Consider the following 16942-nt stretch of genomic DNA (forward strand, 5'->3'; position numbering starts at 1 on the left):
GGGGAAGAAGGTTACAAAGCAAAAAGCTGTGCCTGAATATCACACCCTTTTCTTAAAGATGCTGGTAGCCTCCAACCGCCTCCAGCACTGAGCCTCCCCTCAGCTCAGGGCTGAGCAAAACAGCCACACTCCTGTGGTCCAGGTCTGACAGAATCTCCTCAGAATCTCTTCCACCTTTTTTCCCCTGGAAACTCAGGCGTTGGTCAATCCGTTATATTTTTTTTCCTGGTCTCCTTTGCAAAGAGTATTCCCATTAGTTGATCCATCGTTGCCTGAATCTCTGCCTGTGAGGAATGGTAGCTAGGTCTGCCTGAGTGCCACTCTGTCCCTCAGCCCCTTGCCACCCCCGTGGAGCCCAACGGCCCTGCTGGCGGGGGAAGGCTCGTTATGTTTCTCCCCAGAGGAGAGAGGGGAGCAGGGGTGTGGGGACACGGGCCCCGCGGCCACGCTTCCCGCCCTCACGGGTGCTGGCGGGGGCTTCGCCATCTTGAGCTGCCGGGGCCTCTCACAGGCCGCCTCCGCTCCCACCGCGCCGCTGCCCCGGCCACACACGCCAGGGCGGCGCGGCCCGGCCCGGCCCGGCCCGGCGCGGCCCGGCCCGGCCCGGCGCAGCCCTGCAGCCCCATTGGCCCGGCCGCGGTGGCACAGGTCGGTCCGGTACGGCCCCCCCGGTTGCATCAGCTGCGGCGCCCGGGAGGCGCCTGCGCAGGGCCGTTCCCGCCCCTTCGCCGCTGCGCCGGGCGGCTCCGCGTGCGGTCATGGCGGGCGCTGACAGCCAGGTGGGCCGGGCACCGCGGCGGGCCGCGCTGGGGCACCGGCTCGCTCCTCAGCGCGGCTCCCCCTCACCGTGGGCCGGGGGAAGTGTCCTGTGGCGGAGCGTCCCCTTCTTTCCCGCGTCAGGGCTGGAGGGGGGGCGGCCCTGTCAGGAGGATGGGTGCTGGCGGCAGGAGGGAGCTAGGCCTCTTCCCCCTCAGCCTTATAGCGGGTCGCCGAGGGTTTCCCCGGCTCCGGGGGAGCAGGGTCGAAAGGCGGTGGGATTTACCTGAAGGTAAAAGAGCAGGGAGCTGGGCTGGAGTTTCCCAGGGCGAAGGGTTCGGGTCTGTTTCCCAGGTGTGTGGGGCTGAGAGGGGTTAAAGCGCCACAGGTGTGAGCGACTGCTGGAGAATGAGGGAATGGTGCTCGCCCTCCTCAGGTAAATGCTGGGGAAGAAAAAAAGGCAGACTGCGAAAAGAAGAAAATGAAGGAAGGGGTCGGCGATGGAGGGCGAACGGAGGTGAGCAGCCCTTGGGCCATGGGGGGTTGAAAGATGTGGTGTCCTGGTTGCTGTCTTGTGCGCTGCTGCAGTCCATCCCTCTGAAGTATTTTATCTGGTGTTATAGTTACTCCTTTTCCTACTATTTCTTATTTTATTAAAGTTTACCATGAAGTGACTTCATTGCTTTTTACACCAAGTTATACTGGTGCAATGGGAGAGCAGCTCTGGTTTCCATGGTTGCTCTTTTCACTGTGCCTCTCTTTGCACCAGGAGGTAGGCAGCAGATCTGTGGGGTGAAGAAAGCCTGACAAAGGTACTCTGCCTTTTCTGTCTTCGTGGTGGGTAAAGACAGATCCCTCTGACTGGGCACAGAGAGGGCCACAGGCTAGCTGGCACTAATCCCGAGCTGACTCCATAGCTGTATAACGTTGGTTATGCCCAAGCTGATAGCCCTGATGTTATATGACATGTAGGTTGGAGTCAGTTCCTCTCCAGGTGGCTCAGAGTAGAGGTGTTCCCTCAGTTTTTTGACCTAATAAGAAAAATCTATTTTTATGTTGAACTTCTACAGTATTTTCAAATGGATTTTTGTCCTTGTTTGCTTATTAAACAGGTGTTTAATAAACTATGTACTAGTTTATTAACATATGTGTAGTTTATTAAACAGGTGTACACTGCTACATTTCAAAGTAATGATTTTCATTAAACTTAAGTCTTATAACATTACTGTGTAATTAATACCATATAGTTAATCTGTAATAATAATGATTATTTTTTAAATATAGCACATATATAGATATGGTCACATAGCTGCTTGTGAAAAGTATATCCATTCTGTTTGCATTCTTGACATAATGTGATATTAGATTACTCTAATAATCTATCAATTTTTTTCTTTCTCTTTATTCATTATGTATAGCTGAATCCCTGGCCTGCATTTATCAATGAGCGTTTAGAGATGTACAATAAACTTAAAGCTGAACATGATGCACTGCTTGCGGAAAAAGCTGCAAATGACAGTAAACCCATTAAAGTCACATTGCCCGATGGCAAGCAGGTTGATGCTGAATCCTGGAAGACTACTCCTTATCAAATTGCTTGTGGAATTAGGTATGATTCTATTCTGTGCTACACTCAATCGTTTTCAGACAGCTCTATGTCTGCAGGTTGTGGCTGTGAGGGTATCAGCAATCTGTAATTTCTGTCAGTCATTTATCTCAACTCTTCTAAAGGCATCTTGTATATAACAAACTGGAGATAACCAATAGGGTTTTAGTTTTGCAGTGTAATTTTTTTGCCTTATGAAGATACAGTTTCTAAAATTAAATAAGAATATAATAGAGATCTTTTAGACACACATTACTTGCATATTTTTCCCTGCAAGTACTGTTGTTCCACAAAGAACTAATTTGCTAATAAATTTACTCTGTTGGATTGAATGTTAGCACATGCAAACTAGTTCACATCAACCTGGGGAAGATGACTGCTGGGTGATGTTTCAGTTGATTTCAGAGAGTGTTAACAGTATGAGTGCCTTTCACTTAACTGCATTTTTACTTGCATGGGAGATACCCATCAAAAACAGCATTGCACATCTCCGGGTTACTCAAACTTGCTGTGGAGTAGATTTGAACAATGCACACTGAACACCCTAACAGTTAAAATCACAAAAACAGGGTGATTCCTATGAAATGCTTTTTTTTTTTCATGCTTAGTTGCCTTGTCATTGGAACCTTCTTTGTTTTTGTGGTTTGGGATCAAGGAAAGGATTTTTTGCATAGTGGAAACAAAACTGTAAAGTTACTACATTAGAAATTGTATTTGATAATTTTTAAGAGAAGCTTTATCTTTTATTGCAATATGATTTTGAAGTCAGGTTAGTACTTTGAGGTGGCTGCTTCTAAGCCAAGTACGTTAATGAATGTATGGATGTCAAGTATGCAGCACAGTTTTCTTTCCTCATCCCTGAGATGTGAGTAGGATTTTCATAGATATTCAAGACTGGCTAAACTGCTCATTTATTTGGAATTTATTTATTATATTGTACCCACTTTGAGCACTCCTGAAAATTATATTCAACATGGAGGGCAAATTTGGGGAACTTCGACTTGCCGATTTCAGATTATATACCATGTATTTATTCTGTAGTCAGGGTTTAGCTGACAACACTGTTATTGCTAAAGTGAACAAGATGGTTTGGGACCTAGACCGTCCTTTGGAGGAGGATTGTACCCTGGAGCTGCTTAAGTTTGAAGATGAAGAGGCTCAAGCAGTGAGTATCTTCTACCAAAATTTGTTTGCCCTTGGATTTGCATTAAACTCAGCCTCAAGTAGTTATTTACATCTTTACTGTGTTCAGACAATGAGGAGATGGGAACAGGTTTACCGTGCAGGTACATCTGCATTTTCTAATAGTTCCTTACAAGGGAGTTGTGGTGCTGCAGATAATGCACATTCAGCTGTGTATTTGTACCCAAGTCTGCTAGCCGTTGCTGTAGTTTATGTCAAGTCTGTTCTCATGGGAATTTTATATTTACAACCTTCATGTTAATGTATAGTAGGTCTTTTGAACTAACCTCTTCAGCACTGACTTTGAAAACAATACTGAATACAAAAGTACTGTCTGTGTACAATCATAAAAGTACTGAGTAGGCTGTTCTTTTACTTTGTACATGCAAAGGTACTTACTTTATTTTGGGTACTTATTAAGATAAATGTGGATATCCAGTAAACTTGTAAATATTCTCTTTAGAAAAAATCATTTGGTACAAGTAGCTGTCAGTCAAACTCATCACAGAGGTCTTGTGTTCAAACTCAGGGTTTTCATATTGGCTAAATGATGGTTCCTCTGAGATTTATGTTCTCATGTCTGTGCAAATAAAAGTAGTCTGAAGTCTTATAGATTTGGTTTTAATTTGTCAAATCTTCAGGTGTGCTACAAGATGGAGTGTAATTTTTAAATCTATGAGCTGTTCTACTTCAGTGCAGGATTTCCCATGCTTAAAACCTTCAGATTGGGACTACAGCCTTATGTTGAAAGTGCACCTTTTGGTCTTTATGCAGAGCTGGTTGATTGAAGTTCATTAAAAAAAAGCTGCTGAATTAGTTTTCTGACTTCTTGATAATAATTGAATCATTTCAACAGTAGTCGAAAATAAGAATTATGTGCTTCCAGGCTTTAAACTATTTTCCAGTGTTACCTTTTGGAAATACTGGTGCTTGGGATGAGAGTGTTGCTGGGGCGGTCACTTCTGTTCTGCAGACAGCTCTAATGTGGGATCTTCATCGAGTATCCTTAAAAGCAAGGGTTTCAGAAAAGGTTTTAAATGAAATACTCAGAAATCTATTGTGCATATTCAGACTGATCCCCTCTTTTTTTACTTCCATTAGGTATACTGGCACTCAAGTGCTCATATAATGGGTGAAGCTATGGAGCGAATCTATGGTGGCTGTTTGTGCTATGGCCCACCAATAGAAAATGGATTTTATTATGACATGTTCCTTGAGGAAGGGTAGGTTTTGTATTTTTCTTTTTAGGAGTGGGGGGATGGCAGTCACGGCAAAATTTCTGTTATCTGCTTGTTCCTGGAACTACTGCAGATTGCTTTGTCCTTTGCAGTGTGTCCCATCCACAAGCATTGCAACTGGATCAGAAATTGCAAGTGAAAGCAAGAATGATTCACTTTTCTGTGTGTGTTTATTTTAGGGGTGTATCAAGTAACGACTTCTCTGCTCTGGAAACATTGTGCAAAAAGATAATGAAGGAAAAACAGGTCTTTGAAAGACTGGAAGTTAAGAAGGAAACACTAATTGAAATGTTTAAGGTAGGCTGTTTTAGAAGGTTTTTTCTAGCATCATGGACTTATTCTTTTAAGTATTTGTAACTTTAGCCACATGTTCTGTTAGTGGTAGAGGAAGGTCTATAAAATTAGCTTTTTAAGGTGGTATGTTCTTATAGTCTCGTTTGTGATATTTAACCAAAAAAATGAGTGAAGGTGTAATTCTCAGATTCTCAGGAGTGTGCATTAGATTTTGTGCAACTGTAAGAATTCTCATTCTTCCCCTGGGTGACCCTGGCAAAATCTTTGAAGCTACATTCTTCATTTATTTCCCACAGATGTAAATTTGCAATATATTATGTGCAGTTATGTTGTATGCCTATATTATATTGGCTGTTAGGAAAATGCTGTGGTGATACTGTAACTGCATGTGCTGATGCATTCAGAAAGCTTCATAAACCATTTTTTAGAATGAGGACTTCGGAGAAAGTCCAAGCAACACTAAAAGCTGATCCTTTCTCTTCAATACCTAGCTGCAAATAACTTTCTAGTATTCCTGAGATCGACGTTACTCAGTTTTCACTGTTAGGACATCAAGGGAATCATAGTGTCGTTCAGGTTGGAACGTACCTCCGTAGGTCTCCAGTCCAATCTCACGTAGAGGGCATGGGGTCAACACTGAAGTCAGATCAGGTTTCTGAGGGCTTGTCCAGTCGGGCCTTCAAAATGTCTAGGGACGGAGACTGCACAACCTGCTCTCTGGGTAGCTTGCTCTACTACTTGACTGTCTTTTATAATCCTCTTTTGATGCAGCATTGCATCAGGTTTACAAATAATTTAAACTGCTGGCCAGTTCTCTTGCTTAACAAGGAGTTAACGAATATGTGTGCTGCTTTTCTTTTCAGTATAATAAATTCAAGTGTCGCATCCTGAATGAGAAGGTCAATACTCCAACTACAACAGTATACAGGTAATTATGCATGTATCATAATATTACTGGATATAACTTTATAAGATGAAATATACCAAATGAATGTTTTCCTATTCTTAGGTGTGGTCCCTTGATAGATTTATGCAGAGGGCCTCATGTCAGACATACTGGCAAGATAAAGACCATAAAAATTCATAAGGTAAGTGCCTTAGACAAATGTTTTCACTGAAAATGTGTTGCTGTCTTTGGGCAATACGATGGTGGCTTATCCAAGAATGCATCGCAAAATGGGTAACCTGGCCAAAACCTCAGTGTAACACATTGGGAAGGGGTTGTGTGCTAGAATGATATTCAAATGGTGTGGAGCCAGACTAGGTGTCCAGGGCCTGCACTTTCAGCACAGATAGGAACGTGAGTGTGGCTTAAGGCTTGGTCGCACTGTAACAATTAGTTTATAGTTTTTGCTCAGCTGATGGTTATAGCTGAGTGTGAATAAACAGTTGGAACAGGATGGCTACAGAGAGAGCAAATGGCTTAAAAAAAAGACGAGAGAGCTTGTAGCTATTTATACATATTCTGTTCACCTGTTCTTATCTGGATTTTTCTAATCAGTGCTCTGAATTTAAGATTAAAACTCTCCTTATGCCTTACTTGTTCTACATTACATATAGTGATTTTTTTAATAATTGCATGCCTTTTCATAGCAGGCAGTAGTAGTACAATGTGGAGGCTCCTCCTTTTCTTCAATGTTTCATTTATTTTTTGCATGCAGAATTCTTCTACGTATTGGGAAGGCAAGGCTGATATGGAATCCCTCCAGCGGATCTACGGAATTTCATTCCCAGATGCAAAAATGCTGAAGGAATGGGAGAAATTCCAGGAGGAGGCTAAAAGTAGAGATCACAGAAAAATTGGGCGGGTGAGACAGTTTTTCTGGTAATGTATTTCACAAACAGTGTGTGGATGTAACCCCTTAACTAGAAGTATCTTGAAGACACAGTATACTTGCTGCCACAACCAAGATGTGACACGATTGTATTTTCTGTCAAGTTGCAAAGTCAGGTATTTTTCTCTTGAAGAGCATCAAAAGTCCTAAAGCAAATAACTTCTCTTTGGACTTTTCACTGTTTTAAACATAATGACATCCCTATTCCACAGATCAGTAAGAACAGAACATAAACTCTTCTGTCTGCAAAACATTAAAATTTAAGTCTGCAGGCAGTGCTCATTCCTGCACAGTTTGCTGCAGCCTGTTCACTCACAGTTCTTTTCTTCTATGTGATTTCAGAATCCATAATACATTTCTATGGTTTTTTTTTGTTGGTTGGTTTTTGGTTTTGTTTTTTAGATGGAAACCCCTGTCAGATAATTAATAGTCCTGAACACTGCTACAAGGCCTGCTGATAGGACATCAGGACAATATCCAGAAGAATTCACAATATGCAGTCCTCAAGCATGTGCACAGTTTGTCACAACATTAGCCAAGTACAGTTCACATATTCAGTTCATGTGCAAATAATTCAAGAGTTGCAGAAGCAGAACTAAACATTACTTGTCTGTGTACAAAGGGAGCTGTGGAGCACAGTTAGGAGTTACACATAAATGTGAAGTTTCGGAGCATCAGTAATGAAACAGGAAACAACAATCTCCTTCCCCTATAAGTACTGATGGAGATATAAATACTAGTGAAAATGCATCTGATCTATTGGTATTGCTTTTTTTTTTAGTTTTTTTTTTAAAAAAAGTTTGATTAGTGATGCCCAGTCAGTAGTAATTCATTTGTGAATGTTAAGTGAAAAAGGTGGTGTATAATAACTAAGTTTTTCAAATATTATTTTTCTGCAGGACCAAGAACTGTTTTTCTTTCATGAGCTCAGTCCTGGTAGCTGTTTTTTCTTGCCAAAAGGAGCTTACATTTATAACACATTAATTGAATTCATCCGGGTAAGTAATGTCTTTTGGAAATCTCCTTATAGAAGAAATTGCTTAATTTTAGAAAAATACGTAACAGCATGCTACATATAACAGTATTAACAGCCCTTCATTTCAAGTTAGTTTAATCTCTTAGTTCTGTAAGCCACGAAACTAAAGAAACCTGGTTTCTTTCAATTGATCGTGTCACAGTGTCTGCTAAGTTACGTTTTTGTCAATACTTTATACCTGCAGTTAAAGCAGTGATAATGTTGCTTTATAATATGAATTCTTTGACATCTAATAGTACAGCTAAGCTGACACTACAGCTGTTCCACTGATGCATATTGATTTGTTTTAATAAACTTATTAAATTTGTCTTTGTAGAACTATTTGTTATGAAATTATGCATAGAAAAAAACCCTTGATCTTCCTGTTGTAATATTTAAAGTCTGTCTTATTACTGTATATTTGGGCTGCAATGTACTATCAAGTGTCATTGAATAATTAGAGACTGCTGCTTTGCACAGGGAGGAAACTTGTTCTTCTTGCTTACTACAGAAGAATTGTTTGGGGGAAGGGTGGTGCTTGTGGAAGGGATGTATCCTGGCATGTTCAGCTTGAATTTTTCTCTCCTCTTCCTCTTTTCTCCTCTTCCTCTTCTCTTCTTGAGTCATGGACTTTTGTAGGACGGCATTTGTATATTTTTATGGCTGCAGATTGAACGCTGAGTACCATAACTTTTGTTTGCTTTGTTAGTTATTTTATATACTGGGTCTGTTGTTTTAGAGTGAGTATCGAAAACGTGGATTCCAGGAGGTTGTCACTCCAAACGTTTTCAACAGCAAACTATGGATGACTTCAGGGCACTGGCAGCATTACAGTGACAACATGTTTTCATTTGAAGTGGAGAAAGAAGTCTTTGCTCTGAAGCCTATGAACTGTCCAGGACACTGGTAAATACATAGCAAATCCAGTTTGCCAAAGATGATGCTGATTCAAAAAAAAACCCTAATCCTGTTTCTTTTGCCTGCTTAATTGTAAAGATGTCTATCTTCAGGCATCTGGATGTGACATGCTGTCAGGAGTGATGTAATTATGAGTCTTGTTGTCTACGTGCTCTTTTTACTTCAGACACTGAAAAGTGCCATTTTTCCATCATTACAATGACTGTGTTTTAGACCTGAAGCTTACCTTGGTGCTACAAAACCTGGATATCCAAAATAGATACTGAGGCATTGACAATTTTGTGGCAATTTAGGCATTCAGCTTTAAATGCTCAGTTTTAGGAGCTGTTTTATGTTCTCTCTGTGAGATGGGGGAAGCCTACCAGCTATAAAAGGATATCTGCATTTGTTTTCCTGACAAAACTAGATGTGAATGATGGTTATATTCAGATTACATCACTGGCATTATGGGCATCTGCTGAGGTACTGGCTGCTTCTCATTGGCTGTTCTTTGCAGAAGTTTGATTTTGGATGAGATTAAGTAATAAACTTTTCCTTCAGCCTTATGTTTGATCATCGTCCAAGATCATGGCGTGAGCTGCCGTTACGGTTGGCTGATTTTGGTGTTCTACATCGCAATGAACTGTCAGGAGCTCTTACAGGACTCACTCGAGTACGTCGGTTCCAGCAGGATGATGCTCACATATTCTGTGCTATGGAGCAGGTATGGGCTGCTGTTAAATGAAATTGGGTATTAAAATCAGATTAACTGATTTTTCCATATTTGAGACTTTATTTCTATCCTTATAAAGATTGAAGAGGAGATTAAGAGCTGTCTGCAGTTCTTGCGTACGGTGTATGATGTCTTTGGATTTTCCTTTAAACTGAATCTCTCCACTCGTCCTGAAAAGTATCTGGGAGATATTGAAGTGTGGAATCAAGCTGAAAAGGTAAGCAGTAGTTTTATTAACTTTTTGTATGAAAGCAAGCCTGCAGCTGTAAGTCCTGTAAGAACATACTGCCTTCTGGGAGGTACAGTGACAGCTGGACATGAGCAATATAACTTTAATAACTGTTTTCAGTCTGGTTGCTGTAAATTGCTTACTTTCCATACAGAAGCAATCTGCATGTCAGAATCGAATTACCTCCCTGTCCTTCTCTCTCACTTTGTATTTTTTTTTATAATTTAAAAAAAAAAAGAGGAAGACAACCAATTCTGCCAGCCCCTGTAATAAGACTTAGAGCCATCTCCCAAAAGCCAGGTTGCTTTCATGATTAAAGGGATGGGGTTAGCCCTTGCAGATGCAGTGCTGGGGAGAAGATAAGGCAGGAATAGACATTAGGTGTATTAGGGTGGATCCCCTCCCAATATTATCTACTTTGAATCTAGCATAAAAATTTCTTGCATTTTAGCTAATGCTGTTTGTTTGGCCTCTTCAAAATTAATGCATTCATTTTGGTTTGTTTAAATTTGGACTAAATTTTTTTTTAGCTGAGGCTCTTACAAAACTTTCCTTTTTCAGAAAATAAATGAGTTTCAGTAGTAACTGGGAAGTACTGAGAACTGGTAGTGTCACATATCTGTAGCAGAAGGCTGTCCTGATGCTGTAGCATGGAAAGGCAGCAAATGATTGAGAAACACTGAGTGTATGTGCCCTTTATCTCTAGCAACTTGAAAACAGCCTCAATGACTTTGGCGAGAAGTGGGAGTTAAATCCTGGCGATGGAGCTTTCTATGGACCTAAGGTTAGTATGTTGGGTTGGCTGGGTTAGGCTGTTAATTCTGTTTGGATGAGGCAAACGAAAGTTAGACAGTTCCTTCTGTTCTGTTGATACTACCATAATCTTGGCAATAGGGGTAGCATGCAAATAGTGTTCTTTGCAGTATAGTGGATGAGCAGGAAAAAAAACAAAGTTGTCATGTGTTTACAAAATGATGCTAAATGTCACTTTCCCCAGAAAGACAAGCGTTGGGCATCTATTTGTGCAGAATGTTTGCCAGATGACTTCAAATAGATACCTGACGAAGACAAAGTCTCCATCTAGTTAACATCTGTTCTAAGTTAATTAAACAAATACAGATGGACACTAAATGCTGTAATATATAAAGAATGTTTTTCATATCTTATTATGAATGAGGGAGAGGAAGTAGTATGGCGATTGTCTTAGGTTTTAGTCATGATCTTCTTGGTAAAGACAAGTTTTATTTTTCACTTGTCCTGCACATTCCTTTCCAGTGTAACATTATAACTAAATTTTTCAATGTCAGGATGCATTTCTAAAGCATTAGGAAGAGGGGATTTTTTTAATAGTTATCCAATACCATTTTTAAGATGCTATATGGCTGAAATTTTGTGTTTTTCCAGACACAAACTCTGACATACTTGAGAGAGAAAGAATACTCTATGATCCTGGTTTTCACATAGCTTTAACACTCATTTCATTCATTAAACCCAGTTTACATGTATAAACTATTTGCTGCTTAAACAGAGCTGATTGGTTTAGTGGGAGACATGAACAGACGATGGCACTGTATGATCTATTACCACAGCAACTGCTGCATTAGAAATAATCCTTTGGGTGATAAGTGAATCCTAAGTCATGAGAAAAAAACAAAAATAAACTTACTGGTAAAACAAATTTCTGAAAAATGTTGCTTTTACTGGCACAGTTTTGTAGCTGCACTGAGTTGCTGGTGGGTTTTGGTATTTTAGAAAGCTCCTTGCATTGTTTTTGTAGTTTTGTTCGTTTTTTTTAAAGCTGCCTCTTCAGTTTGCACAGATTAAGTAGGGCTTTCTAGAAACTTCCTGATATCTTTGAGCATAAGGACAGAGCGCCTTACAAAATTACTTCTAAATCTTTCCCTAATAAACCTATGCTACATATATGTGTACATTCAGTCATTTAGTAAACTGGTTCTGATTTCTCTCTTTGTATGCTAATTGAATCAATTTCATTTTATGGGTTGTAGCTGAAATGTGTTATAGCAGCTAATCATTCACAATGTGAAATGCAAACAAGATTTAGTAATTTCCTCAGTTGATTTGAAAGAAGGCAAATATCTCCAGAAACGTTTGTTAACCTTAATTAACCTCATACTTGCTCCTAATGCACTCTAGCCAAAGTAATGTGAGCAAACGTAGCATTTTGCACTGGTTTTAATGGAAGCTAGTTAAAGTTGGATTTTTAAGTTAAGCTGTACATCTAGGGTACCTTTAAACTACCTGTTTTTTTTCCTACTTGGTAACTGTGTGATTTGAAATTAAAGAAGGTTGTAAATAATTTATTTTGATAGAAGCTCTTTGATGAGTAGCTGAACTCTGATAAACTCTGGCTTCTGAATGCAAAATTGAAAGATGTTTAGAACTTCAGTTAATAAAACGCTGATCTGTTTATTTGATACATAAATTAAAATAAGGCACACAGTCCCAACGTATAGCCATACTGGTAAAATGATGAATAAGAGAGCAATGTGATAAATAAATAAGGTCAGGACACTATAAATCTATTGTTTTCTATCCGTCTTTCTGTCTAACTTGTATGATAAGTGTACTCAGGACTAAAATGTAAAGTGCAATAGAAAGAATAGGCTTGACTGTAGACACTCATTGTCAGAATAAGTGTTATTCATTAATATGATTCGTACTGGTAAGTGAACTATTTAACAGTAGCATTCTCATCCCATGTTCATGCCCTGAATTTGTAACATAAGCTACAAAGTATTCAAATACTGCATAATAAAATAGTGTAAATTTGCCATTTTGAGGTTGAAGAAATCTAATTTTTAGTGAGGCATGTTCAGTTCTGATCTTGCAGTTGCACTTATGTGCTGCTGAATTCACTGAGTGAAAAGGCCCATGAAAGTCCCAGATTGACACTCGCAAAAAAGTCTGAGGTATTAAATGTAGTTCCCCCCTGAAGTAATGTCTCTCTACTTGCTCACCCTGTTTTTAGCTCTAACATTTTTTGCATTAGAACCTGCAAATCACTTAAGTCCTAATGTAGGCTGAAATAAAAGTATGTTGTATAAAACCACATGTAGTTCCTCTGCGTTGCTTGAAACCTTCCATCTTAATGAGTTTGCTTTCAGAGGGATATGCTTGTATCTTGAACTGTAGTAAAAGTTTGTGTGTTTTTGTTTCTAAGATTGACATTCAGATTAAAGATGCCATTGGCCGCTACCACCAATGTGCTACAATCCAGCTCGACTTCCAGCTGCCAGTCAGATTTAACCTCACCTTTGTCAGGTAAGCACAGAGGCTGGTGGTTTTAATTGCTATACAATCAAACTTTCCTGTAAACCTACAGGCATAAGTTTACATCAAGAAAAAAACCTTACATTTAAAAAAAAAAAAACAACCTTTCTTCACAGCCATGATGGCAATGACAAGACAAGACCAGTTATCATTCACCGGGCTATCCTGGGATCTGTGGAGAGAATGATTGCCATTCTAACTGAAAACTATGGAGGCAAATGGTAATGTTGAAAAGTAGATTTATTATTCCAGTTTGAGTAAACACTTTATGTAGAAGAGAAATTAGCCCCAAGCATGCAAGAATCAGTAGGGTTTTTTCTACTTGCATGCTACAGAGACATGCCCTAGGTGTACCACAGGGCAATTCCTTCTGAACCACCTTCCTTAGGTATTAAATAATTCTATCTATGGTAACCTCTACATGATACCACTCATGCAGGTTTAGCATATAGCTTGTCTGCCCAACGTGTATATCTCTCAAATTTGCTTTTGCAGCTGGGCTGCCTTGCAACAAGTCATTTATGTAGGTCATTTCCTTAATAATAATTAAGGAGATTATTATCCCCATCCCAGTGGGGATGACCCCACTGAGGATAACAAGACTCAAAAGTAAATGTCTTCCCATGATTAGTTAGTAATAAGCTCAAAAACTTGATTATGATTTGTTGTCTGTTGTAAAACACAACTTGAATCTTCAGGTCAAAAAGTACTTTTGTCCACGCTGCAATTCTTTTAGACGCTCAGTTCTTCTTGGAAGATAAATTGTAATGATGAGTATGGGGCTGTCATCGCTTCTGAACCCAATCTAAGCAGCTGGCTTTATGAATCTCTCGTGTAGATTTTAGTCCTATCTGTTAAGAGGGTTTTTCACACTAAAAAAGTACTGAAAGCTCTATAAACTTGTTTTGTTTGTTTCTTGAAGGCCGCTCTGGCTGTCCCCACAGCAAGTAATGGTGGTACCAGTGGGACCGACGTGTGATGACTATGCTCAAAAGGTGACGTATATGGCTTGGGAGCTTTTTTTCGGTATATTGTATTTAGTTGAGATACTTGGTTATTAATGATTAACAGTATTTATCCCAGATAAATGTTGTAAGTCTTTGCATATTACATTGTATCATTTTTATATTGCAATGACAATTAGCTGCTGAAGTTGTAAATGTATCTTAGAGGGGACCTGAAATAGATTTTGGATATCTAAACAACAAATGCTAATCTTTGTGAGGCTTTTATTTTTGGAAAACTTAGTTTTTCTCTCTAGCTCAAAGGCTGTCTTATCCTTCAAGTTCTAGTCTCCCATGGCCATGTGCGTCTTGCAAAAGCACTAAGAACGATGAAGATGGGTCTTTGCATATTTAGCATCCACAAGACCTTCTCCTGTATTTTTTTCAAGCAGATTATACATAAATAATCTGGAAAAAAAAAAATAAATTCTAATCAGAAAGCTCCACCATCCTGCTGCCTTTCACAACATCAAACTGAAATCACTATTCAGCCCAAAACATTACATATTCACATCACTGCTTACTTATTTGGTGTGTGTGTACTTGCATGATAGCTGACCTGCTTTCATTTCTTGAACTGGGCTCATCTCCAACGCCTGAACCAATGACTGTGCCTTTGTTTTAAGGGTCAGATAAGCTTGACTGGATTAAGTCTACAAGTCATAAATAGTTCAGTGTCATGAATATCCTATAGTGACAGTCTAAATAACTTTTTCTCCTAGGTCAGGCAGTGCTTCCATGACGCTGGATTAATGGCAGATGTTGATGTAGATCCTGGGTGCACGCTGAACAAGAAGATCAGAAACGCTCAGCTTGCACAATATAACTTTATCCTGGGTAACGTACAGTGCATTTGTTACCTTATTGTGGCTGACTTTCTTGTACAGGTTATAGGATTTGGTCTTTCTTCTGTGAGCAAGGCAGAGAGTGGTAGTCAGTGGTTTAGGTCACTTTGCTCCTAAGTCTCCATTCCAGAGAGCTTCTCCTGCCTGCCTGACAGGCGTTCCTGGCTTGTATAGCTGTCACTGAAAGGAGATCACTGTGGACCAAAGCATTGCTGCTGCTTTAGAAAAAGGTCTTTGCTGTCTTCCGGTCAACAATGTGGAGACGTATGTGAAATCTCTCGCCCTTTCTCACTCGGATTGTTAAGTGATCCCGCCCCGCCCATAATTTATGCTCTTGTTTCAAGTGTAGCAAAAGAAGTACCATATTTTCACTGCATTCAGCTGTGGTGGTGCACTTCTGAGCTATACATGCATGCATAGGAGAAGAGTCTTCCACGAGAGGGACAATTAGAAACTGACCCTGAAGTATGTGATTTGAAGCACCATGTTAGTCATATATAAATTGAGGATCTAGCATTGACCCTAAAGCTACCTGGGATCTGTTAGAGTAGAAGGAGCCTTTGACAGAGAAACGCTACCCTCAGAATAATTGATAGCATCATAGATCAGTTCTTTTGTTCTTTAAAACTGTAAGCATATGATACAGATACGACACAACCACATTTTGCCTTCACGACCCCACACAAATGATCAGCCTATCAGGGAAAAAATCTCACCTAATTTATGTTCAGAGGTTGTTTCAAAGAGTTGTCACACTGAATGTAGATTGGGTACCAGAGAAATGCAATCTCCAGTAGCAACCTCCGAGTATATTATATAAAATTTATATCAGTAATGAGACATACATATATTATCTTGGTATGTGTGTCTTAATGTTTAAGTAAAATAGCTTTGGGATTTCCAGGAAACTGTCTTGCTGTCTCTGTAAAGGAATCAAATAGCTATTGGTTATTTACAATCGAGTTGTCTTTCTAATCTTTGCCCTTGGAGTACTCCTTGTTTATTTCTCATTCTGACTTTGTGGTTCTTTCTAATAAGTAAGTGAACCTGGACTTACTAAGTTTACTTTTCTTTTTACTCATATTTTGCTAAGTTGCTGTTCTAAGACCTGTTAAATGATATGAGATTAAATAAGGCTGTTGGCTGTTACAGACCTAAGTGGGGGGAGCAGGGAGGAGGGCAAAGAAGGATTTGATGTGTTGGTTGGTAAGCTTTTTAGAATTTTTGTTTAGTATGCCTAAGTTTTAAGGTAATAGGGGAAGAAAAGAGCTTGCTAAGTGTTTTAAGTTCATTCCTTTGCATCTTGGTTGTTTCTAGTTGTTGGTGAAAAGGAGAAGGCAAGTGGAACAGTGAACATCCGCACCCGAGATAACAAGGTGCACGGTGAGCGTACAATTGCAGACACTGTGGAGAGACTGCTGGAACTGAAATGCTCTCGCTCCAGACAAGCTGAAGAGGAGTTTTAACACCATCTGTTCTACCTGGCATAAAATAAGATTCTGGTTTTCCTAATTCAGTTAACCACAGAGTTTTTGTGCTGAACCAGATTTGAAATATATTTCACATCGGACATCTTGCTCATTTTAGCAGAGATTTTGCTTTAGTCAGAAATGTCTCTTTTTGTAAAAACCAGTTTCTCACAATGAAGTAAAATTTCCTGGCCTTTGACCAATAACAGATGAAGCAAGATGAAATTACTTTCTGTGACTGCAAGGGAAAATGGAAATGTGAATCAGGGATACCCATAGCATTCTAACTACCCTGTTAAGAATAAAATACATTTTGATAACAAATGTTTTTTCATGAAATTTAAACAAAAGACCTCAGGCTTAAGAAACCACATAGTAACCCTCCGCTGCAGCAGCTTTTGGAGTGTCTCCTTTAGCAAGGAAGCTGGTACCTTGCAGTCTTCTTGTCTGCTTGGTCTTACACCAATTAAATATACTGACTCTGAACAGTTCCCCATCATGTGAACGGGGAAATGAACAGAGGTCTCCCACTTCCATTGCAGCTG

The 16942-nt window shown here is 39.7% G+C and overlaps 1 protein-coding gene across 2 annotated transcripts; it reads left to right on the plus strand.

The window, feature by feature from the left end:
• The first annotated feature begins 704 nt into the window (after nucleotides 1-704).
• Nucleotides 705-16721, plus strand: TARS1 (threonyl-tRNA synthetase 1). Of its 2 annotated transcripts, none has more exons than XM_068422051.1 (19): nucleotides 705-779; nucleotides 1193-1273; nucleotides 2175-2365; nucleotides 3404-3527; nucleotides 4646-4767; nucleotides 4962-5079; nucleotides 5940-6004; nucleotides 6086-6164; nucleotides 6738-6884; nucleotides 7811-7909; nucleotides 8666-8832; nucleotides 9385-9547; nucleotides 9636-9773; nucleotides 10492-10569; nucleotides 12970-13070; nucleotides 13196-13300; nucleotides 14002-14074; nucleotides 14806-14920; nucleotides 16246-16721. In XM_068422051.1, the coding sequence occupies exons 1-19, from the start codon at nucleotides 759-761 to the stop codon at nucleotides 16392-16394; spliced, it is 2136 nt and encodes a 711-aa protein (XP_068278152.1). In that variant the 5' UTR covers nucleotides 705-758; the 3' UTR covers nucleotides 16395-16721. The 2 variants fall into 2 exon arrangements, with proteins under 2 accessions (XP_068278152.1, XP_068278151.1); XM_068422050.1 differs by having other exon boundaries at nucleotides 751-779; nucleotides 1111-1273.
• Nucleotides 16722-16942: the final 221 nt, after the last annotated feature.

The sequence above is a fragment of the Nyctibius grandis genome, chromosome Z (genome assembly GCF_013368605.1).
Source record: "Nyctibius grandis isolate bNycGra1 chromosome Z, bNycGra1.pri, whole genome shotgun sequence".
Taxonomy (NCBI): domain Eukaryota; kingdom Metazoa; phylum Chordata; class Aves; order Nyctibiiformes; family Nyctibiidae; genus Nyctibius; species Nyctibius grandis.

What these genes read in the sequence shown, in the direction of transcription:
- TARS1 (XM_068422051.1), top strand. Translation starts at nt 759, where the DNA reads ATGGCGGGCGCTGACAGCCAG. An exon ending in CAAATTGCTTGTGGAATTAG is followed by an intron (nt 2,366 to 3,403) that starts GTATGATTCTAT and finishes TTTATTCTGTAG; the next exon opens with TCAGGGTTTAGCTGACAACA. An exon ending in GTGATGACTATGCTCAAAAG is followed by an intron (nt 14,075 to 14,805) that starts GTGACGTATATG and finishes TTTTTCTCCTAG; the next exon opens with GTCAGGCAGTGCTTCCATGA.